Raw genomic sequence first — 25,120 nt, 5'->3', positions numbered from 1 at the left:
AACCTCTTATCAGTACATGTTTATTTCGATTGAACCAGTCTTTCATTGTTTTAGCTAGAAATGAAACCCTGCGAGACAATAGAAATAGGAATGTTGAGTACTAATTGGGAGAGCTGTCTTCAGGTATGTCATGAGGCTCTGGTAGATCCAAATATTTACAAAAACAGGCAGTAGATTCGACCAAGAAACTTATATAAAGAAAGGGGTTGCAAGCTATTATTTTCCGCTCATTTTTTGCCGAAAGAGTAGCATAACCTCCGAAACCATCCTGATATATCACCCACTGTATCGTTTATTTTTATTACGGTTACCGCCTCGTGACATTGGGAGCTCGGGTATGACAAATAAAAAAGAAACTTTGCATAGACGGTGCCATATAGGAATTCCCGGGTATTGTCAGTCTGTGGTCTGGTGTGTTGCTTTTGTAATAATCATTCTATTTGGCTTTGTCTCTGGTTATGATATAAGAGCTGTAGGTGCTCCATGGGTTTTTATCTGCGTTGCTAATGCTAATGTTTCCTGAACCAGACATGATTGTTGAAATTATATTATAAAACTTTGGCGCTTATGTTGGTGAACGTTTCTCTGGAACTAGGTGTCCAGAAACTAAGCGGTTTTACGGCATGGCACATATATATATAGGTGTCTATGGAATAACTTGTATCACTTGTGGTATAAAGCTTATCAACTGCATGAGAAATGTAGTATGTTAAACGGTAGATGTATCTAAGGATATGGTTTATGTCAATGATTGAATGATATAACAGACAGTTTCGACCTGGAGGTCGATAAATTGAATTTCGACCTAAAAATTTAGAACTGGGAACGGTTAACTAGTGTTCCACGTATATATTAACCTGAATACTACGCAAATTGGTGCTGCTACGATGCATCATGAATTTTGGTGTGTATTTTTTTAATGTCCTTCGTAATCAGAATGGTGAATTTAAAAAAAAAAAATAAACCAAAGAGTTCAGTATTAACCATTTACAGCAATAAGCTTGTGTTATGACGTTTGAAATTTGATCCCCGTTCTTTCCATTTGTTCTATGCTTTTTGGCAAATGGCGATTATTGGAAGCGTAAAAATTCAAACGCTTGATTTCATTTGATTCAGTACATGAGTACTTTGATTAGTTGTGTAGTAGCATTTGTAATACGTCACATGATATTGATTAACCGGAGGGGGTTTTCCACAATTAGCCAATCAGAGCTCACTAAACGAGACTCATCATCAAAATTAGAGTGGGTCATGTGAGGAAAATCCAATGGAGAACCAATATGGCACAACAATTCTTTAAGAAGCTTTTCCCTAATTCAAGAGGGAATGGGGATAAATGGCGAATAGATTCGAAATCCGAGTAAGTTTATAGATACTTTTTTCAATCAGTTTATCTCCTTTGTCCTGCTCATCTTGAAACATGACACCGAACACAACTTTTCGTTCTGGAATCTCCTGTTTTCTGAGAGTTTTTTCACAGCATTGGAGCTGTCCTGAAATTGGAACAGTTGTTTTTTTTTCCATAAAATGGTCTTTACACCCGAATTTACGACAACAAATATTTACTTGAAGAAAATGTAAGCTGTGTAACACGTATAATCTTTGTGCGTGTACGCAGGTAATATGATTAAGAAATGTAAACAAACTTGTGACAAGCATGTGACTTATAAGGTCACACTTAAACATGTCATAAAATTACAATCGTTTTATTGTCATAACCATGTTAAATCGGGTTGATTCATGAAGAACTTGACATTCATTCCCATGTGAAATAACTGTTATTTACTGACAGTCAGTGGAATATGTGCAAATGAGCATATTGTGCAAAGAGTTGAACAACCAACCCTTAGCAGCGGGATGTTTTCTGTTACAGCATTTTGGAACAGTCGTTCCAAACAGTCTAACAGGTTTGATAGTGTTTTAAATATTGTGAAAGACATAAAAGACACAAATACCTATATTTGTTATGTTCGAAATACATACACAAAATGTTTATACATGTATGCAATTATACATTGTATATAATTTACCATTCTATTTACTGAGTATTTCAGTTAAGTTCATGTATTATACATTGTCCAGGATTTGTATATTTTGTGTACTCATAACATTTAAGTAAAAACAATCTTTCTCTTACAAATGATAAAGAGATACATGCACATGTACTTGCATGTTTGTTGAAATATAAATGTATTGGATACTATTTCAAGTATTCTTTCAATGCAATATATTTAGTAAAGTTTTAGGGGCAGTTTTAAAACTTTCAACTGGTATCTTCTATTCAGAGACATATATTCAAGTAATCATAATGATTTCAGATTAACTCTTCAGCAAGATATATCTTCAGCTACTACAGAAGTTAAGACTGCTACGTAAGGGTCCTGTCTATTTTCACATGAAAAATATCCTAAAGCCATTGCAAAATCTGCACTAAGCTTAAAAACAAAGCATAAAATAATCCCCATATATTTGCAAGCAATTATCCTGCAATCTATGTAAAAAATTTCAATAACTTTTCTTCCCAAGTTCCATTTGTGATTTAATGCTTTCATGTATTTGCCATCTTGAATCTGCTCTAAAACAAAATACATATATACATGTACATGTATTGAAATCATAACAATTAGCTTACTGCCAAAAGATTAGGACAGTCCAATGGATGATTTTCATGTACATGTACACATACAAAAATATGTAATAAAAAATAACATGCACACCAAAAATCAAGAATAGATGTAGTATAATTTTTGGGACTAAGAACATGTATATTTAGTGTTCTATTATGGTTATGTACAAAATGTACACTTGTACATGTACATGTATGAAGGGATCAAGGTATGTTTAGTCCTCATGGTCTGTTTTTCATAAAAATTAGTGAAGGCTTTGTATTTTTGTACTAAGAGGACACATACATGTACATTTGTATATGTAAATGCTTTAGAGGATAATATTGGAGTTACATGTATGTACATTTTTTTTACCCAACCTTAGAAATAACCATGTAAATTTTCCAAATCTATCTCCTGAGTACTGTGCACTAATATGTTATTTTGCCCCTTATAGCAAAAAGATACATATATGTATTTATACTGTATATGTTTTATTAATGTAATATGAAACAGTTTTAAGTATAATAAAGTTTTTTCGTCATCTGGACAAGTGCAATTTTGGGGTGGGAAAGTTGTTCTATTACATGTTTATATTTATTTTCCCTTTGGCAAGTAGAAAAAGGATTTGTGAGTTTGTATCGTCAATTTAATTCTGGGAAAGTTTCATGTACATGTAATCTTCATTTGGAGCTTTCCTATGGAAACCTTAAATTCTAAAATTAATCCTAGGACACTATGCTAATTTACGTCTGCTAAAACCATTTATGTTAGCTGAATGCCTTACAATGATTCCTGGATTTGTACAGATTCTGGATTACAGATTTCCATTTTTTTCTTTGACAATGACGATACACATGTAGATGTTTCCTTTCACCAATTTAGCATGGCACTGCATCGTGTCTTGATCTTTTAGCACCATGCTGTCCTCATCATGAGTTCTACAATGGGTTGTCAGAACCCAACTTTAATTTAGAAATTTATTATTTTTAACTGATTTGCATATAAACCAGACCTGATTTTCTTCTACTTTAAAGCAGAATTCTGCTTTTTCAAATCAGGATTTTACCGTAATGATTCTTTTTTTTAAAAGAGATTTACTTCTGTTTTTGCCAATTTCCGCTAAATTTTTTGACCTCGTAAAATCAAGTCTAATAAACACATGTCCAAGATGCTTGTTTCCTCCCTTACTAACTGAAATTCGTGGGTGTCCATTACAATCAAACTCCATTTAACAATCAGTCAGATAATGTCACAAAAAGTCATTCACCTTTTTCTGACTTAGCAAGATTCTCGCTTTTTCTTGGAGGCTGTTTGCAGTGTGTAGGGTTAGTTTCAAATGTGAGATGCTGTTTGTAGCATGTAGGGTTAGTTTCAAATTTGAGATGCTGTTTGAAGCTTGGTTACTGATATCATTTACTTTTTAAAATTTACAAAAGAATTAATACTGACCTATCATTTTGCTTAAATTGTGTTGAAAATTATTTTATTCTGTATTTTAGATGGAAACCACCTAAATTGGACCGTAATAAAATAAGATTGGTACTATATCTTGATAATGACCAGGATCGTAAAATATTGTATGACTCCATGTCAGTGAAGAAAACAGAGGACTTACAGGTAGGCAACATTTAAAGATGCCATTTTTCTATTCATGGAGGTGTCAGAGTTAGAAATAGTAACCTGTCCGTCAGCCCGAGACTGGCTATTTATTGGAAGGGCTGGCTAATTTTAGCAAAAATCTGTATAGCCACATAGTAAATATATTGAAAAATTGTATTCAGGACTGGCTAGATTTTGAGTGAGTTTCCTACCCTGGAGGTGCACATTTTGTAAAAATGTAATATTTTTATCAAGAAGAGATTTGGGAGGGGATAATGCTATTTAAAACATAATTTAATGAATTTGTACAAATCTTGGTAGCATTATTGAAAATACATGAATATTGCAATTATAGAATTTAGGCACTCTACTTAAACACTTAATTGATGTTCAATGCTTTATTAGAACAGTGTCATCTTCACATAAATATTGTTGTCATGCTGTTTAAGTATTAATGGGTGCCCATCATTGGAAAATTTAAAACTTAATGAACATACATGTATTCAATATCCACATAATTTTTTTTATAGAAAGTATATAAATCCGTAGTTGAATTGTTTACAAACTCCATTAATATGTATCAGAAGACAGATGTGGAACCAGAATTTCAGGTTGGGGGTGTAAATAGAATTGGAAAGCAATGCAAGATTATGTTTTGCACCACCCCCCCCCCCCCCAAAAAAAAAAAAAAGAATTACCTGATATGTTTATTTTTATTTAAGGGTGGTATATGCCCTGTAGGATTTCATGCCTGGAATATGTACTAACAATGTACAATGCTATTTCTATGCAAAATTTACATTGTATGTGTACTTATAGTTAAGGAGTTGTGGACTTTGAATGTTTATTTTATTTTTTTCCTGCTTTATGTGTATAAAGCACTGTGCAAATTGCCATAAAAATTAAATGCAGGTCTCAGTTTCATTAGGTACTGGATTATATATGATACTTTTAATGTACGTGTACATGTATTATAAAATAGAAGAGTCATATCTGATACGTTCTACTTTTTATCAGCAGATCAGGAGATAAAAGATGTCTGAATCAGAAGTGTCAAACTTTCCCCTAATACAGTTTGCTATGTTTAGAATAACTAAAGATTACAAAATTATGGTAAATCCCCTAAGTTTGTTGACTATATTTGGAATCAATAGAGATAAAGATAATTCATTATAAAATTGTTGTTAAGCCAGTTATCTGACTAAATCATAAATTGAAGCTTAAATGAACCTCAATCAAAACAACCCATGCTCTTAAGGAGGTAGACCTAGGGTAGGGACACAACTCTTAAAAATCATTGGAATGTTTGTATTCAGCATTTTACATCAATCTCATGTAAGCATCAAAGTAACATGAATTGATTTCATTCTGTTTCAAATGAAAGCTTGATAGGCATTGGTGAAATTGAATATGATACAAACATATCACTGATTTCAAGGGTTGTTTCCCTTAACCTAGGTCTACCTCCTTAAATACCTTCATTTATGAGTTTCTACCCATATAGAACCATTCATTACTAGTTAAGGTATCTGTATACGTGTAGAAAAAATACTTGAATGAAAACCAAACAATTTTTAGCACTGTGTATACAGGTATTATACATTGTACATGGGTTCTGCATATTATCAGTAAGTTTGATTTGAGATTTTATGGCATACCACGTTTGATAAGGGAAAATCCCCTTTGTACATACATATGTATTTTCTCACTCAGTGATGAATACCGGTTGCATGTGACTACCTGACATGTAACCACTAAATACCAGATCCTCTGATTGGACATCTCAGATATGCTTATCTATACATGATACCATATGATCTGTACAGCTGGTAAAATTACAAAAGACAAAAAATTCTTGTGAATCATTGTGATACTTATTTTATCACTTTATCATACTTGTACATGTAAAGATAGGTTCCAGATAAGAAATAAAGTAGTAAATTTTAAAGTACAGTCAAACCTGTTATACAATGTAGAAACCACCTGTATTCAACACAGTTACCTACTTTTAAAGACTAGGATTGAAATGTCCCTGTTAAGTATATTTTCAGTGGCTGATCCAGAGTATTACCTAAAAGGGGGTCCACAAAAAATACTTGATAAACACATTCTAATGCACACATTTACACATAAAAATACACTATTTTCACAAATTTTGTAAATTGATTAAATATAGGTGAGGCTGGGCCCCTGCCCCCCTTTTGGATCCATCTACATGTATGATTTTATGTGAAATTTCCCTGTATATAAAGACCACCTGTCTCATGTCACCAGATTTTTCTCTCCCTTGGAAAGGTAATTTAAGACAGGGTTTCACTGTAACTGAACAAAACAAGTACAGTAGACTGAAAGTTGATATCCTGTTATAGTTAATACATAAAGTCTTTTAATTGGATTTGATTTCTTTCTCACTTTTAAAAAAAAAAAAGTTTTCTATCATATGATACCCTGTGATTATCATTTACATTTGTAGATTATGTAATAAGTGAGCCACTGTGCAACAGGCATACAAGATTAAAGTACTTATTTGTAATTTAAATGTATAAATAGGTATTTAGTTACATATTCTAAGGGAAAAAAACCCATGAATTTTGTACTTCAATGAAATATGTTTCCTTTTACGAGTACAATGTACATATAGTATATTAAATCATCATTTCAATATTGATTGTTTCAGTAAAGTTTGACTTAATCATTATGGGTACTTAGATTTGTAACAATCCTTATTTCTTCATGAATAGAAGTGTGATAAAGTTCATATTGCTTAAGTGTAATAGTCATAATCATGAATTTCCCAAGTTTCCGTAGTCATTGAACATGAATCAGAAGTTCAAGTCGTTTTTGAATGAAAAAAAATGGAAACGGAAAAAAAAATTCTATTTTATTTTTGCTCAGTCTTAATTATCAGAGGCGGTTATTTTTACAGATTCTCTGTAGTTTCTATGAATTTTGACTACGAATTATGTTATATGGATTGTGAATCTTTCTGTAGTATCTATATTAAAACACACAAAGTTAATGATTTTACTGATCATTTTGTCTAAAAATTATGGCAGTGAATACTGATTATTTTAAGGTAATATTAACAGGTCTGGGTTATTGTATCACATGACCTACATTTTAAAGTAGAATTCATTTTACATGTACATTTTTGTACAAATATACATCTACATGTATATACAGTGATACACGTACCTGACTTCTCTAAACCCAACCCTGAGTAATCTGAGTACCAGATACTTTTTGAAGTCCTGTTATATCAATTCAAATATATTTTTGACCTTGGTTAACAACCTATTTTAAAGGACAAAAAGGAACGATTTAGATAGGGTTCACTGTATACTGACCCTGTATTGAATTCAATTTTCAAATTATCATTTGTATGAATGTATTCAGTATGGACCAGGGTACATTGTATATCATGGCCATTGAATCCTGTGAAAGTACTTTTATTTGTGGGTACAAGTTTTCGTGGTTTAGGGGAAAAAGACCAGTTTGTAGATTCTTGATTTTGTGGATGTTAGTACTATATCATACAAACGAAGGTAAATTTCCATTTCGTTGGGTACCAAATTTTGTGGTTTACCAAACCCACAAAAACCTTGAAAATTGGTACCCCACGAACAATAAAACTTTCACAGTATAGCAAGAACGGATATGGTGAAAAATGTATGATACATGTATGAGTGCTATTTTTAAAATCATGAAACTAAATTTTTGTACTGCTATGGGAAAACTTCCTTGTAATTAAGACGTATCTTTCATATAGTCTTATATAATACAAAATTACATACAAACACCCTGGTAAATTCTTTTGTGCCTTTGGTTTCATGTACATGTGATTTCTATTGAAATCTAGATTTTTTAAGTACTTCTTTATCTAATAATCAGGCATACTGTGTATAATGTGTGGCACAAGAAACACAGACACAAATGTATTTTATTGCATTATCCAAGTACATGTATGTTTACCTCATAACCCCCAGAAATAACAAAAAGTGTTTCTAAAGTTTTCCTTCTTAAGATATTTAATCATGTAGTAGAAATGCACTATGAAAAAAATGGTGGGAAATTTTTACTGCACTTTTTCCCCACATACATATAAGCAGTAAAAAAATATCTGTCACAGATGCTTCATGATTAATTTAAATAGCGTTTTGGTTGCTTTCTATATGTATCCAATACGTCATACAATGTATGCGAAAGGGACTAAATTGGAAAAAATTATGTGGCTCTCATTGCCTGATTCTTACACAGAATGATACATGTACTTACATTGTATGTATAAAAGTGTACTTCTATGCATATTGTTTACAATACTTTATCTTTCACACACATGACTACCGGCATTAACTTTGACCTCTTGTCTTGCTTTTGATCAAAGAAAGATATACATGTTGGCCATTCACCTGCTATCACATGCTTGAAGGTAAACATGAAAGCATGTGATACGAAAAAGTGTGCATTTTTATATAATGCATATTTTTCTGGTTCATTTGACTTGTAGAAATATTTCCATTATGACTAATTCTCTATTGACTCTATTTACATGTACATATACATGTATGTAGGAGGGATTTGAGATGATTAAAAACAAGATCTTCATGTGATTTTGGAGAGTGGTCCAATTTTCTGAAGAATACTAATACAGTGTATTATGCATTGTCATTTAATATGGCTCTTGTTGGGGGAAAATTCCATACGATCACATTTATATTTGTGTCATGAAAATTAATGTTTTTGCCGGGCAAAAAATTTGCACTGAGTAAACTACAAAAATTTTAAATGGTGTTTAATTTATGAAGTGCAAGCTCTGTAAGATTCAGCAAAAATATTAAATTACAAACATGCATGTCATTGAGCCACTGATTTCAATAGCAGTGTGGTATATTTATATACATGTATACTGTACCAAAAATCCCTGTTTGTACCAATATGTTTTATGCAGTTTAGCATTAATATTGAAAAGTTTTCTTATATGATGCAAAGAAAAAAAAAAGCAAATTTTGAGTTATCTAACCTTGAATTGTTTATTTGCAGTCCATTGTCAGTACTCATTTCTACAAAAAAGATATCGATTGTAAATTCATTATACAGTCGAACCTTTCATAAGGTCCTTTCCAAGGGAAAGCAGTTCTTATAACATGAGACAGGTGGTCTTTATATATAGGTAATCATTCATTTGACATAGAACAATCTAAGGTTTAGCCTTTTAAGTCAGATTATTGCTATATGTATATACGGGTGGGTGCATAGACAGATTATTGGTATATGCAGGTTGATGCTGAGGCTAGTTTTCTTTTATTTATTATTCTATTTTTAGATATGCCAGAACAAGAAAAGATGTCTACAGAACAGATTAATTTGCTCAGACGGCGATATTTCGTTAACCAAGAAACCAGCAGGGTCAAAATACATAGTAAGTTTTGCCCTTCTCTATAATCCACACTATGCATGATCATTTTGTCTGTCTGCCTGTTAGTCCACACTTTCATTACAGATTTCTCAGCTTTAAGTGGCTAAAATCTTTGAATTTTGGTATACAGTGTAACTTTAGCTTTGTAAATTGCACCATGTCTGCCCTTTCCAGGTTTTTATCATGCGTACTTCCTGTTTACAGTGTGATTTAGAACTTTTCATGTTCACTGTATACCATTTTGTGGTATGCAACAATGTGTGGAGTCTTATTTTGATTGTACTCAAATGATAGTTACTTTCAAATCAGGCTTAACCTTTAACATTTGTTTTTATATACATGTATTTAGTTTTTTGTAAAATAAAAAGATATGATTTCAGCCTTATATGGAGTTTCAATTTTGTTTTTATGGCAGTTCAGTTTAAGAAACCTAGGTGTTAAGAACATGTTCCAATTGGAAAGGAAAAACAAAGTTATTTAAATCAGAAGTAGTCCATAGTTTTTGGATGATATCGTAATGGATGTCACAAGGGAAAAAAGCTACATGATTCTGGTTTTTAACAATATTGTAAGCTATACAAATGTATAAAATTCATAATACATGAGTGTACATTTAGTTACATTTTTTTTTGTATTTTTGGTGGTAGTTGTACATTTTAAAATTTTTTTCATTTGTTTACTTTATTTTTAACTACAGCTGACGACAAAGATGGGAACAGATGTCAAGTCCCTAGAAGAGCTGATGTTTGGATCCGTGGGCATGGCTTACAAAGGACCATCTTTCAAGGTCCACTATCCTAAGTAGGTGTTGCATATTGATTTTATGCTTTGCTCACAAAAAACAGGGTTACATAGAATTTTTAGATATCTGTCTGTCTGTCTGTCTGTCTGTTTGACCTTCTGTAAATGAAGACAGGAGCCACATAATCATGAATCTTGCTACACAATTATGAATTTTTATGTGATGAGCAATTCTTCCTCTGTTACATTTGCTATGTAGGTTTGAGTAGGCATTTCTATTTGAGACTCACATCTGATGATTATAAAACTTGATACACATGTATATGTACTTTATAATGAGAAATAATTTGCGAAGTAAAGAATTTTATTGTCACACTACTTTTTTTATTTGACATATTTTATCTGAGTTTCGGGAGTTGGAGGGTTTTGCACATTTGAATCTCACAAGTAGCTACATGTAGAAGTCTTATATTTTTATTGTAAATTGTGAATTTTTCTTCTAGAAATCCATCACAGATGATGTTGACCAAAGTGTTTGTACCTGAAAACCATGAGCAACCAATGAAAAGAGAATCTGTTGCTAGGTGAGTTTCCAAGATTTTTTTTTTATGGAATTTTTTGGAAGATCAGTTTATATAGTTTATGGAAAGTTGTGAAGCAATGATATCAGTAGTAAAATAGCAATATGGCGTCAAAACCTGTGAGCATATATAAGTGACTATTGAACTATATCTGAATTGCTTCATTATAAGGGTTTCATTCAAAATAAGTAGTATACACAGAAGAACAAGGGTACATAATTGGTTGTTTTTCTGAAACATGAAATACAGTCAAACCTGTCTAAACTGTGGCCCGAATAATCTGAAAACCTGTCTTAACTGTAGCCTGAATAATCTGAAAACCTGTCTTAACTGTAGCCTGAATAATATGAAAACTTGTCTAAACTGAGGCCTGAATAATCTGAAAACCTGTCTAAACTGAGGCCTGAATAATCCGAAAACCTGTCTAAACTGCAGTCCGAATAATCTGAAAACCTGTCTAAACCATACATTTTATTAAAAAGTCCCTTCATAAATGAAGAGGTTTAAATGTATTTTGAACCTTGGCAAAATAGTCACCTGTCTTGGACAAACAAACTGTACAGTCTTAAAAGTGGTTTTTACTGTATATGGTGATCCATTTCATTTGTGATCTATTACTAAGTCTGACTAATTCAAAATTAAAAAACCTTGTATTAAATAAATGGTAATTTGATTTGCTTGTGTGACTCTTGCTACACAATATAAACAGATCAAAATAATTTTCATTCAAGTCTATTAGTTATTATCAAATCAAAAGTGCATGTAGGTGGTGTTTTAAATTTCCAGAAAACACAATTCTGAGTTCAGTATATTTTACATTGAAATTTTTTCAACATCAAATTAAATGGTTTTTACATTTTGTATTTTAATGAACAAAATTACATTATAAACTTTATTATATTTACAGTGACCTTGACTCAATGGATTCCTTCAGTTTACACAGTAGCCTTGACCTTTCAATCAGTGACCCCAAACAAATTTCTCAACATAACAAAGAGGGTCTCAATATAGGTAAGTCAAATGATAGTAAGGCCATTCAAAGTTGATATCTTGGTTCTCAGGCCATTTTTTGGGAAACCCGATGAAGGGGGAAGCATTTCTGTGATACATATTTCCCTTTGATATGATGATGTTTTTTACATATATTTTTTTCATATCCAGAAAGAAAAAAAGAATAGGAATGCTTTTTTGTTTTATTGGAAATGGGTAATGAAGCACCCTAATAAGAGAAGAACAGGACAGAGAACCCAAAAAAATATTGAGTTGGCCTTACTATAGAAAAATGAAATGATTTTAAGTACCAATAAAAAAATGCAAAATGGTTGGCCAAATGAGGTCTTTTTGACTCCCAACAAATTTGCTTTATGTTATATTCTATAAAAGTTAAAGCTTGATTGATTACTGGTGTTAGAGTAACATTCATAGTTTAGGCATTGATTGCCACACCTGGATAGCACCCCCTTAAATTGGGAAAAAAATTTTTTTTTGCATGAAATCTTGATTTTTCACAAATTTTACTGTGAACAATTTTCTTGCCTTTCATCGTTTGGCATTTCGTTTTATTGACATCCCCCTAAAGCTAAAGTCCTTGATATGCTTCTGTAGTTAATGACTTTGTATTTTTACAGCCCAAAGCATCCCTGTAGATGTTCCTAAGATGGGTACCAAGAGAGCTAGTTTTGATTTGATAGATGAAGACAGTGGTTTGTCTTCATGTAAGTATGCAATGAGAATTTAAGCTAAAGTTTTAATCAATATGCACCATAACCCACTCCATCATAATAAGAATAAAATCACACACAAAAAGGGAGAATATTTACATCTGTCAAACATTACAGCACATCGTATTTATTAATTTAAAAAAAAATGAGTTAAAAAAGTGTGTCTGAATTGTATTTTTTCCTTTCGGTCTATAAATTTTCATGGTTTTTTAAAGGAAAAGTACAGCTTGAATTTTTCAAATAATGCATTTGTTTAAATTGAATTGAAATGTTACAATCTTGTCTTGATAATAATATACTATCTTTTTAGTGACATCTAGTGGCAGCTTCCGTACATCATTCCCATCTCCATCACCTGGTAGTAATTCTAACAGTTATACAAGTATACATCGTCGATGGATGAGAAGCCAGTGCATGTCATTAGAGGGATACACGATACGAAAAAGAAATTCCCATGAAAATCTGTTGACACAAGATACAGGGAGTCTCCCTGCAAGGAGAAGAAAGAGTAAAATAGCCATGGGGATTCTCTTCCAGCTGAATGACAATGCTAAAGATCAAGAACAGAATAAGTAAGAAATTTTCAGACTTGTGAAAATTTTGTAGAATCTTCCATCTGCTAGATTTTTGCTAATTTATGCTTAAAATTATTGTCAAAGCTAAAAGAAATTTTAGTACAAGTTTATATATGACCACGACATTGTATTAATGCTGTGTAGGTGTTCTTCTTGTTGTTGACGTTTGCAGACACTTTTGATAAAAGATATAATATATATCAATTTTAATTATATTTTCAAAAAATGGACTTCTTAATTAACAATACGAAAGAATTATTATCATCAGGAGGTGTCACCCAGTCCATTTAACAAGGATGTGTCTTTACAATTAACTTTGTATCAGTAATTTCTACATCACAATTCTAACCAATTTTGTATTGAAGTATCAACCATCAAACTTTACATGCAAAAATTTAGTTCCTAAAAGGCTAGAAGGATTTGATTTTTTTTTTTAACAAATTTTTTAACTTAAAAATTGTACATCGATTGAAAATACAATTAACATTGATCAGTCCAATTACTTTTAATTTTTCAGGACTTTTGATAACTTCTTCTTCTCCCACATAACCTTACTAGAATCACACCTGGAGAAGTTAAAGTTAGCCGTTGAGAAGGCTCATTACAACAGGAGTCGATTTGTTGACATTGTCACCGAGGTAACACAATAATTAACATTACAGTTTAATACAGATTTGGTCATCGAGAAAACTAAAATAATGTAGATATTGTAAATCTTATTGAAACATCAATTTGGAAAACAAAGAATTAGAGCCTGTTACGTAGTTTAACAGCAAGTCCTGATTGCGTTAATAAACTCAGCAGACCCCATGAAAAATTTAGAAGAAAAAAGTCATAAATCAATCTTTTGGTTTAGCTTTAAGTATATCTTGTTGACTATAAGCATGCATATAAAAGTACCATATGCAATTTGAGATACAAAGAATTCAGTAACAAGTTTTTGTGAGCTTATATTAATTCATCTCCCTAAATAATTACATTTATCTAAAAACAAAAATACTTACCCAACATGACAACATGAAGAAGCTTTTTGGCTTACTATAAACGTATTAGTTTTCCTGGTGTACTAATATTTGCTATTTTTGCAACAGACAGAAAAGCGTGACAGAAGGTACCCACAAAATTAGTTTTTAACACCATATATCACTAATCATTTTTTGAGACGGTGAACATTTATACCCGCAAATATGTTCACTTGTTGACAGAATCCGCAAAAATTAGGAACCGTGAAAGCTTATACATTAACAGTAGTTTGAGAGTGGACTAAAACATTTTAAATAATTATATCATTGACCATTATTTTTTTAACTTCAGGCATTGGAGATATTCCGGGATGATGTGATAGATTTATATACAACAACAAGACTGCCTGACCCGGTGTGGCTAAACATGATGTCCCACTCAAACTATCGCTATCCATTATGTGAAACATTCATGAAGGATTTTATGTCACTAGTCACAAAATATGATAATAAAAATAACAATTTGTAAGTACAAATTCATTTTAATAGTTTTAAGTTATTGAATGGAAGAAGTTAAAAGTATGCCCAAAAATTTTAATTTGCAACAATTAAAGCAACAATAAGGAAGTAAAACTGCAGCTACAACAGGAGTTTCTTTTGGCTACTCACTTCTTTAAGTTGAGTATAAAATAATATTACATATTATGTACGTATACCATTACATGCACATCAGAAAAACAATTACTTGATCAAACCTGAGTTAGGTCCCAGTTTCCTGAGGTAGAACCCAGCCAGGATAGGACTTAGATAAAAATCAACTTGCAGATATTTATTGTCATTGATTTATATATGATTTCAAAACTTATTCACAGCTGAAGTTCATTGAAAGCAATGGCCATATTAGACAGCACTTCAACATGTACTAATCTGCTTTTACTAAAATTTGATGCTAAAAAACTTATGAAAATTTGTCTTCTATTTCAGTTTTATAAGTACATTAATCACAGCTGTGTTGACTCATCATTTAGCATGGGTGGCTACAGTAACTCCAGCCGGTGCTACAACTTCAAAGACTTATCTTTATAATCATTCAGCTAAGTGGGTAAGATATTAACGATATTTTGACTGGTTGAGATCATTTTGTTCTGATAATCATCATTAAGAAATGTGATAAGTTAAAAACATTTTCACCAGTTTCCAATTTATAGTCTAAAGAATATGTTCACAAGTCTTATTTGTTGAGATCAGAAAACTATCGTTACGTATGAATGAACAGTATTGTGGACACATGATTTTTGGGTTTTTGATTTATCAAAATACCTTTTGTTGCCTTATCATGCCTGGAACTTCTCTACTGTTTTTGAACACTACACAAAAATATAGTCCAAATGTTATTCCTTTTAAATCATTCAATCCACCTTTTATACCCTGTAAATATGTTTCTAGCAATTATTCATCTCAATGATATTCTATTATTTCTGTAAATAAAATTAAGGTCTAGTCTTCAAATGAATTAAGATATAAGGAGCTCCTTTCTGGAGTCAAAAAAGTCAATAATTCACACTGTGAAATAAATTTGGTAATTTTCTCCTTCCAAAATGTCACTTAATGTCACAACATGTATATCAATCAATCATTGACAAAATTTAAAATTTATGTTGAATATGTAGCAACGAATAATGGAGGAAAATATGATAATTGATTGGAAAGAGTGAATAACCGAAATATGATCACTCGAGCCAAGAATGCATTACTCTTGATAAATCTAGGTGTTCTTTGGCACTCGTGACCATATTTTGGTTATTCACTCTTTCCACTTTATTATCCTATTATTCAATTCTTTCTGAAAGTTGCTACCATACCTATGGTCATAAAAGGTATATTTTGAAAATCAACCTGAATCAGGTACCTCTCTGACTTATTCGGTATTTTACATAATCCATATATGGTTATGTCCTAGAGCCACATAACTGATGAATTGAATTGAAATAAAACTATAAATTTCATGAAGATGTCGGGGAATACTGAGAAATCAGTAGGATGTAATTTGTTTTTGATAAGGGACAGGAAATAAAAGTACAATATTGATCTTGTCATGAAATGATGTCACATAATAAAAGTTTATGATAAAATTGAGTATAGTTAATGCCAGTATTGCTTGCCGACTTTGTACTAGTCAGATATTGACAGGTGATTTGAATATTTTCTGTCATTACAGGTAGATGCTCTAGCCAGGTCACATCCATATAATCCCATGTGGGCTCAGTTAGGGTAAGATTCTAATTGAAAGTATTAAGGAGGTAGACCTAGGGTAAGGGACGGAACTCTTGAAATCAGTGATATGGTCTCACTAACCCCTTCCAGGTCAAATGGCCACCATCCCTATGTAGTAACAAAAACATTGAACCTAGATCTATGCATTTTAAATGCATTATTTGTGTGTATTCTGATCAAAAGTAGACAAAGTAAAGCTGAGAATGTGTGTACATATCATATTTGCAATTTACTACAAAAGTGTATGAATATTGTTTACATGTGTGAGTAATTTGCCTCCATGCCGTCAGTTAGCAGAAAAGATAAAAATGTGGATTTTGAGTATTACTCATTCAAGTAAATTTTGTGAAGAATTTATATCATTATACCATTAGCATAATTATTTGAAAGCCTTATTTTCTTATTTTCCCAGCTTCGCAATTGTATGCAACTTTAAGATGTCATTTGTCCTGGGAATTCACAGTGAAACATTGAAAATTACTTGTTTAACTTGTAAAGTAATGTAAACGTTAGAAGTGGTTAGTAAGGCCTATATTTGTATCGTATTTAATTTCACCAAAGCCTACCAAGTTCTCATTTGAAACAGAATAAAACAAATCCAAGTAACTTTGATGCTTACACGAGATGGATGTAATAAAGTTTATCTTTTGTTTCAGTATATGATTTCAGTACAAAACTTTTATTATGCTGCCACCTCAATTTTTTCAGGGATCTGTACGGTGCCATTGGACTTCCATTAAAGGTAGCTAGAACAGTTGTTGTTGGAAAAAAGGCAGACCTTGTCAAGAAACTGCTGTATATTCTGACATATTTTATCCGGTGTAGTGATGTCCAGGAAAATACCAACTTTTCATCGCTGATGAAATGTATTCAGGAATTAAATTTTGAGGCTGATTCCGACAAGCAGGATATCACTCCAATTAGGGAAGACTGTAATTCTAACTGTTCCATTCCATTTGGTAATGAGGATGCGTGTAGTGTGTGTTCAAATGAAAATGCTATTGGTTCAGTTAAAATTGATCTAGAAGCAAAGCAATCCCCTAGTCCTGGAAATCCTAAGTCTCCTTTAAAAGGAAAACTTGAGCCTGATTTAGGAAACGTTATAACAGTCACAGGGAAAAGTATATTTTATGTATCACATGATGATAATGAGCCAATCAGTGCATCAAGCAATAAAAACTTGACAAAAGTGCAAGTTGACTCTATCCAAAGTGAAAATAGGAATTCTACTTGTAGTATGTTGGAAAGCCTGGATTCTATTTGTCCATCGACAGAAGATGAAGGGTATGATTCTATCATTAGCAGTGGAACATTTGAAGAAACTCACGTGAAACCTTGCCGTTTATCAGATATTGAAATAAAAGAAAACATCCCAATTGAAAATGTTCAGCTTGTTACCAGAACAGCTGTTGACTCTCAGAGACAGAGGAGGTTACCTTCTGTGCCTCTTGTATTTAAATTTCCTTCAGGTTGTGCTGATTCAAGCAATAAAGGTTTAAGCAAAGATAAAGCAGAAGTCACTAGTCCCAAGAAAAAATCATTACTTTCGGAAGCTTTATCAAATGATAATCTGAAGAACAATTCTCCTAAAGGTCAACCAAAACTATCAAAAGAGCAAGTACGAGCAAATTTTCTGAAGGCTGGGAGTAACAGTTTGTTTAATGAGTACTTTGATGACGATTCCATCAAAACTCAAACTATTGACGAAGTTGATGAAAAAGATCGCGTAATCAAGCATCCGTTAGCATGTCCATATTCAAAATCTTCAAACAATCTTGCAGATGCCTGCAAGCGTGATGAAATAAGCAATAGTCATTCAGAACAAGAACTCTCTCATTCATTGAGGTTAAATTCTATAGGAGGTGGAGTCTGTCCAAGAATTTCTTCCTTTTCACGCCAGCTTAGTACAGATAAAGGCCAAAGACCAAGTCGACCTAGTACTTTAGCTCCTGGCAGATGCAGGTAAGATTTTAATAAAGAATTATGGTTTTGTTTATCATAATGTTAAAACAATATTTTTTGCAGTCCACTGATTTGCATGTAATTTTGAAAAAAGACAACAAAGTAGTATCTGCAAACCTACCTTTTGTAATTAAACACAGATCATATTTCCAAACAATGAAATACTATAAGAAAGCATAGTAATTGGTGAATATGTTCATTTTACAATTTTCATCTTCATTAATTACTATGCTTTCTTATAGTATTTCATGAATATGTTCATTTTACAATTGTCTGAATATAGCTGAAATATTGCTGCTCGGACGTTAAACCCCAAACAAACAAACAAACATCTAACAAATTCAAAGAAAATAAGAAATAATAAAAGACCAACAGTAGGGCTTTATCATTGCCAACCCGAAATTATTTAAAAATGCTTAACGTAAGGTAGAAACTTAAAACAGATGACAAAAGGAAATATATTTAATATTTTTTGAAGCTCCATATAGTTTTTTCAGTATTCAATCAATTTAGCGCTTCAATCTTAATAGAGTTAGATCACTAAATGGGTAGCAAGTTAAAGATCTAATTTTATTTCAATTAACTGAGATCTAGTGAGATATCTGATTTTAATTAGACAGGATAATATGTGTATCTTTTTTAATAGAAAATGTATATTACATTGATTCATTCTTACGTCAGAACTTAATTTCCTTTAATTTTGTGCTTCTTACAGATCTGTCACACCAACTGAGTTAGGTAGACGTAGACATCTGTCATCTACTGGTAGTTTTGAAGTTGATCTTTCTGATCCATTACTTAATCTCAAGGAAATTGACTGTCCATGGTATGTATTATATTTTTACATTGTTAACAGAACTTGAATGATCCCGTTTTGTTCCCTGTAGCTTTTGAAAAGGGGTTGAAGGGTAATATAGGAAAAAAGGGGGACTCTAGATATAATATATTATAATAAATGATAGCATATTAGAGGCAAACTTAAAACTTTTTTTCAGTGATTGAAGTGGTCAGTATTTTTAAAAAGAATAATGAAAATGAAACAGAGATTCTTATTAAACCTAAATTGCTTAAAAATATGGACTTATTTTAAAGAAAAGCAGGGCCTAATCTAGAGGGAGAAATGAGCAAAAATTTTTCTCTGTTAGTTCTCACTTCTCCCATTGGTCTTTGACAGGAAGAAGTTTTTGTAAAATTACGTAGACAAAAATATGTCAATATTGTTATTTTCGAACAGGGTTCAGTAAAACTTCTTGTTATCAAAGTCTAGATTAGGCCCAATAAAAGTGTTTAAACTTTTATTTAAAAGATTGACAATGACTAACAAAGCACTATGTGCACTATGTAAATGGAGGAAATGTTTGAAATTTGCAGGTTTACTGAGAAAATACTTTAATTTGTGGCTACTAATTTTAGTCAATTAGGGAAGAAATACAAGTTTGTGGATTTTTAAATTTGTGGTTGTTAAGGTTTTTAGTATACACATCAATAGATATCTCCTTTTTGTTGGTTACCTAATTTTGTGGTTATGGCCTACCCATGAAAACCATGGAAATTGGTATCCCACGAACAATAGTACTTGTACAGTAATTAATATTCATTACAATTTCAATTTATAACATTTCATATATTTCTTTTATTTTATTTCTATTTCATTTAAGATATACACTGAAAATAGGCAATACACAGTGATCAAAGCAGTCTACGTAATTGTGGGTGTGGCCTATTATATAAATAGCTCAAAGATGTGTTTAATTGACTCATGAATCATCACATGTAAAGCCAAGTATCCAATGAGATTAGCGTATTTTAATGATATGCAAAGAAAATATACATGTAGTTTTGTACAGTAAAGCATGTCTAAACAGAACTCTGGATTAATTGGATACCTGTCAAAATCAGCATCCTGAATAAGCCAGATTATGAATAAGAAATAAATTATAATGTATTAAAGCACCTGCTTTAATCAAACATGTACATTTAATACAAAAATCAAAATATTAGGTTATAAGTAGTCCAAAGACCCTGTCATGCTTCGATAAACATCTAGTGTTTAGAGAGTAAAATTTTGTAATGTAGACTTCATTTTTATTTTACAGTATTTGTAATGAGGTGGACTGTAGTAGTATTAAGCTGTTTGACAGAAATTTTGGCCGATCGTTGTTAGCTGGATATTCTAATCATTACTTACCTGACTTTGTCTTACACGGTACTTCAGAAACTGGTTTCCATGGTAAACTAATCAACGATTTACAAATGTCTGCCCAGGTTTGTAGATTTTTGTTTTACAGCAATCACAAGGTCAGTTTTTGCTTTTTTAAAATTCTTATTTCTTACTAGGAATTATGGTATTATTGCATGTAAATATATTTGTGTTATTTAAGTGTCAGTCTCTGTAAGAATCAGGCAGAAAAGCCTATCATTTTAATAGTATAATTTGACTATTTGCATTGTCAGAAAAAGGAAGATTTCTGGTATCATTTTAGTAAATTGAGTTTTAATTTCATTGAAATGCAGTGAAAATGAACATTTCAAGGACAGATAACTCTGTCAAAAACCTCATTTTTCTTAAAATTCTATTGAAAATTTTCTGAACAAATTCAGTGATGCAGGGATCAAAAAGTGGCCGTTTCATATACAGAAATTGGCCTTAAGTAACATATACTGTCAGATCGGTTGGTTTTGACATGTTTCTGATTTTTTGCCATTTTGCCTGATTCTTACGAATACTTACACTTGAATAAATAGTAAAATACTGTTAATATGAAATTCATGTGAATTTCGCATAAAACAAGGTGACTTTCAACTGCAATTGTCTGTATATGAACTTCATTTTGGAAAAAAAAATATATGACTTTTCATGGAGCTCATGTTTGGTATTATTTTTTTCAGCATTCTGTATTAGATGAACCAATTGCCGAAGCCGTAGGAATAGTAGCCGACACAGATAAATGGTACGGTATAGGAGCAATTCTTTGAGTAATTTTATACTTATAGATACCTTAATGTAACTCTATATGGGGAGCACTGATATTGTATTGCTGTTTTTTGCTCTCTCTTTCATTTTAAAAATCATTGTCACAATCAGTATTAATTTTTGGTCTAAAATTCCAATTTAATTTTCATATACATGAAATTCAGTTAAATGATCTGATTGATTAATTTCTAAGCAATGAATTCTCTGGAAAACTATTGTTTTTATGGTTGTTTTCTCTGGTCTAGGATGTGCACCTATTAATAGTTCAATTTTCTCCTGAAAAATCATGTTAATGTTTTTTTTTTTTTTAATTCTTGTAGGACAGTGGAAATTTGTAGTAGTGTGAATCCAGAGAAGTCCCCTCAACCCGTGGTTGCTTCACAGTTAGTCTGTAATCTGGTTGAGGCTGTTCTCCAACTGTGGAAGCTCAAAATGAGCCCAGAATTTGTAAGTTTTGCATCTAAGTTTTGTCTTATGAGTTACCTGTACTTGTATTATATAGTATTAAGTCATGGAGGTTAGCTGCATGAAATTTAAAAAAAATAATTTTATTTTTCCCATTCTGTTGTGTTAAGATATGGTTTATAACCCAATTTCGTTTACTTTACTCACAGATTTACAATTTTATACTTATGACATGAAGTTTAATTTTTCACCAATTAATGGATGATTTTTTTTCTGTTTTTTAATTGGTTTCCACTTTTTGAAGTATGAATTCTCCAATTCTTTTTTTTTTTTGCTGTATACAGTAAAACCTGTCGAAATAGAACACAAAATGATCTGAAAACCTGTCTAAATCAAACGTTTTTTTAATCCCTGTATATCAGTTTAAGTAATACTCCAGCTAAGAATCATGTAAAATGTGATACATGGTTGGAAAGCCTACATATTTTTATTTTTGATGTTTTGTTAAAAATGTCATAGTAAACAGAAAGTAACACGTGGCTTTTCCGAGAACCCTTGTTATTATATAGATAGTAGTGTTTTATTGAATGTTCCCAGTAATAAATTTTGATAATTCGCACTGTGAAATAAATTTGGTGATTTCACTCATCTGCTTTCTCCCGCGAAAACGTCACAACTTTGATATCAATCTGCTAATGTCAGAATTTAAAATTCATATTGAAATTATCGATTAATTATGAAGAAAATCTATATAATAAATAGGATAATTACTTGGTTATCGTGAATAATCAAAATATTATCACTCGTGCCAAGTATGCTTGAGGATTTAACTCCTGCGCGGAACCAGTTCTGCACACTCGTTAAATCTAGGCGTCCTTCAGCACTCGTGATAACATTTTTGGGTATTCTCTCATTCCAAATAATTATCCTATTAGGAGATAAAAAAAAATATATAGAATGCATTGTAGAATTCGAAATTAAGGGAGATAACTCTGTAATTGGCACTGAAACACAATGGAAACTTTGTTTTTCTACATGGATTATCTCCTAAGAGTAATCAAGGGAACTAAGGTTGTAGCAGTAATGAAAAGAATGTAATCCAGGGACAAAGACCAGACATGGAAAACAAACAAGACAAATTGGAATGAATGATTACACATTTCATTATATAGACACATAAAGCAAATTAATAACAAAAATAAAAATGTGTAGCCTTTTTTGAGATGTATTTGCATGATTCTTACAAGGACTGCTACTTAAATATTTCTAACCTTGGTAAACCACCTTTACCATCCAAAACAGGTTTCACTGTATATCCTTTTCCCAGGTAATCCCTTTGAAATCAGGGATGAAATTACATCAAAATAACAATTTGTTGTTCTTAAAATTGCAGTGTCTGATGCATTTGGAAGACAGACTGCAGGAAATTTACTTCAAGAGTAAGATGTTAGCAGAATATGTTAACGATAGTAGTGGGTCTCAGATATGTGTTCGTGAGCTGACTCAGGTTTTAGGGTAAGTTTTATTATTTTTTCCTTAGTAGTTGAAACAGTTTTCTTGTAAATAGAGTAATTTTTACCTTTTTGTGCTTGACAAAAATGTATAAAAATAAATACCATTCAATGTTTTTTTTTTACATAATCTGCAAAAGTTAGTTACTTTTGGGTTAAAAGATATGAAATGAAGTCAGGGGTCATTTGGGAAACATGATCTAATGAGACAGTGACCCTCCAGAGTAATCTTGAATGGGTTTAGCAGAAAATAGTGTGAACAAGAGCACTCAGACTGCATTGTTTACCACATATTTTTAATAAAATGTCATGTTTCATTTTCGGGTTCATGTTGACTCTTTGACTGTATTTAATGGTACAATATTATTTCACCATACAGGTTTGAGATAGGTGACTTGCCATTGTTAGTTGCCATAGCGGGTACTCACTCCTATATATCCCCCTGTCTGAAAAGCTGATGACCAGTATGGTATTGGAAGCATAACCAAAGGTGCTGACTGTTATGCACTTGAAAGTAGAGTAGAAGGTCAAGGTCAATCATGGAATGATCTGATTGGAGGAAAAGGATGACACCATTCTGACTGCTCGTTGGTGTTGCTTGGATATTGGTTGTTACTGAGCTGTTAAGCAAAGTGTGTGGCATTTTTTTTTCAAGGAGAGTTTTTTTTTTTTGTGTGTATTAATGGACATTGTGTAACACAATGTAACTTTGCAGCAAGTAATTTTTCAAGTTTTGTTTTTATCGTTCGTATAGTTTCTATAGAATTTCAAAAGGAGAAAATCTTATTGATGGATAATTTGTACTTAACAAATCTTTATGAAAAAGGAAAAGATATTATAAGAAAAAGTAATGTCATTACTAAGTAGAGAACTATTGCTTAGAATACTGCACTTGGCCCTCATGATGTTTGATATTTACTTCAAATCCTGCAGACGGTTGTTTTGGAAATTGCAAGAATCTTGCAAGGTCATGAAAAAGTGATTGATTTTACACCACATTATATTTCATTGTCCAATTCCTGCAGACGGTTGTTTTGGAAATTGCAAGAATCTTGCAAGGTCATGAAAAAGTGAATGATTTTACACCACATTATATTTCATCATCAATATTGTCTCATTTGAATACTTTCCAAACTGTCATATGAAAAAGAGGAGACAAATGTCTGCTGCTGCACGGAGCTTGATACTTTTATCATTTCTTTCTTTTGCTAATTTGCTCATTGTGTTACAAGATGTTGTATTTGGTTAAATTATTTACATGTGCTTATCATTATATTAGGAATGTTTAAATGTTTGAATAAGATGCTGGTCATATTTTATTGCATAATATGTATACATGTATATGTAGAAGAAAGATGGAAATAATGCAGGAATAGATCTTTGTACTAGTATTTGTGAATCAGAAGATCTAAAACCAGGTATGGTTTGAAAAGAGGGAGGAGAAAAAAAATTCACGTCAAGTGGAGCAAGACAGGAATTTTTTTTGGGTCTCTATTTCATAAAATTTGGGGCATACACCCCATCTGTCTACCTTTGAATTTTTGACTGCAGCCATTGAGATCTGCAGAAAATAAAATCATCCTGTCCCTTTTAGTTTTAAGTACTAGTTTGCATGGTTTCTCAGAATTTTGTTAGTTTAAAATTTGATGATTTATAAAGACACCTTCTGGCAGGTATTGATAACTGAAAACTTCATTGGGAAATTTGAATTTAACATTGTCTCACCGCACTCATTCACACCTGGGCTTGGTCTTTATATTTGATTATTTTATACAGAGCCAACCTTGTGT

The 25,120-nt window shown here is 31.8% G+C and overlaps 1 protein-coding gene across 6 annotated transcripts; it reads left to right on the top strand.

The window, feature by feature from the left end:
• Positions 1–1,203: 1,203 nt before the first annotated feature.
• LOC148620035 (folliculin-interacting protein 1-like) lies at positions 1,204–24,878 on the top strand. 6 transcript variants are annotated; one of them, XM_088580607.1, is made up of 21 exons: positions 1,274–1,360; positions 1,793–1,907; positions 2,319–2,372; positions 4,109–4,226; positions 9,532–9,627; positions 10,322–10,425; positions 10,869–10,949; positions 11,854–11,957; positions 12,575–12,661; positions 12,978–13,239; positions 13,760–13,880; positions 14,557–14,729; positions 15,189–15,306; positions 16,423–16,475; positions 17,187–18,440; positions 19,156–19,266; positions 20,537–20,705; positions 21,330–21,391; positions 21,735–21,861; positions 23,213–23,334; positions 23,710–24,878. In XM_088580607.1, exons 2-21 carry the CDS (start codon positions 1,858–1,860, stop codon positions 23,786–23,788), a joined length of 3,345 nt encoding a protein of 1,114 aa, XP_088436733.1. In that variant the 5' UTR covers positions 1,274–1,360; positions 1,793–1,857; the 3' UTR covers positions 23,789–24,878. The 6 variants fall into 6 exon arrangements, with proteins under 6 accessions (XP_088436734.1, XP_088436731.1, XP_088436733.1 ...); XM_088580605.1 differs by lacking the exon at positions 1,793–1,907 and having other exon boundaries at positions 1,242–1,360; XM_088580610.1 differs by lacking the exon at positions 2,319–2,372.
• Positions 24,879–25,120: the final 242 nt, after the last annotated feature.

The sequence above is a fragment of the Perna viridis genome, chromosome 4 (assembly GCF_037379345.1).
Source record: "Perna viridis isolate PV_CMFRI_1.1 ecotype Kerala chromosome 4, ASM3737934v1, whole genome shotgun sequence".
Taxonomy (NCBI): Eukaryota; Metazoa; Mollusca; class Bivalvia; order Mytilida; family Mytilidae; genus Perna; species Perna viridis.
This window is presented reverse-complemented; position numbering and strand designations above follow the sequence as displayed.

Excerpts from the sequence above, each read along its gene's own strand:
- LOC148620035 (XM_088580605.1), top strand. The coding sequence starts at position 1,281 with ATGGCACAACAATTCTTTAAGAAGCTTTTCCCTAATTCAAGAGGGAAT. Across the intron at positions 10,950-11,853 it reads AAAAGAGAATCTGTTGCTAG|TGACCTTGACTCAATGGATT; the intron begins GTGAGTTTCCAA and ends TTATATTTACAG. Across the intron at positions 16,476-17,186 it reads CCCATGTGGGCTCAGTTAGG|GGATCTGTACGGTGCCATTG; the intron begins GTAAGATTCTAA and ends CAATTTTTTCAG.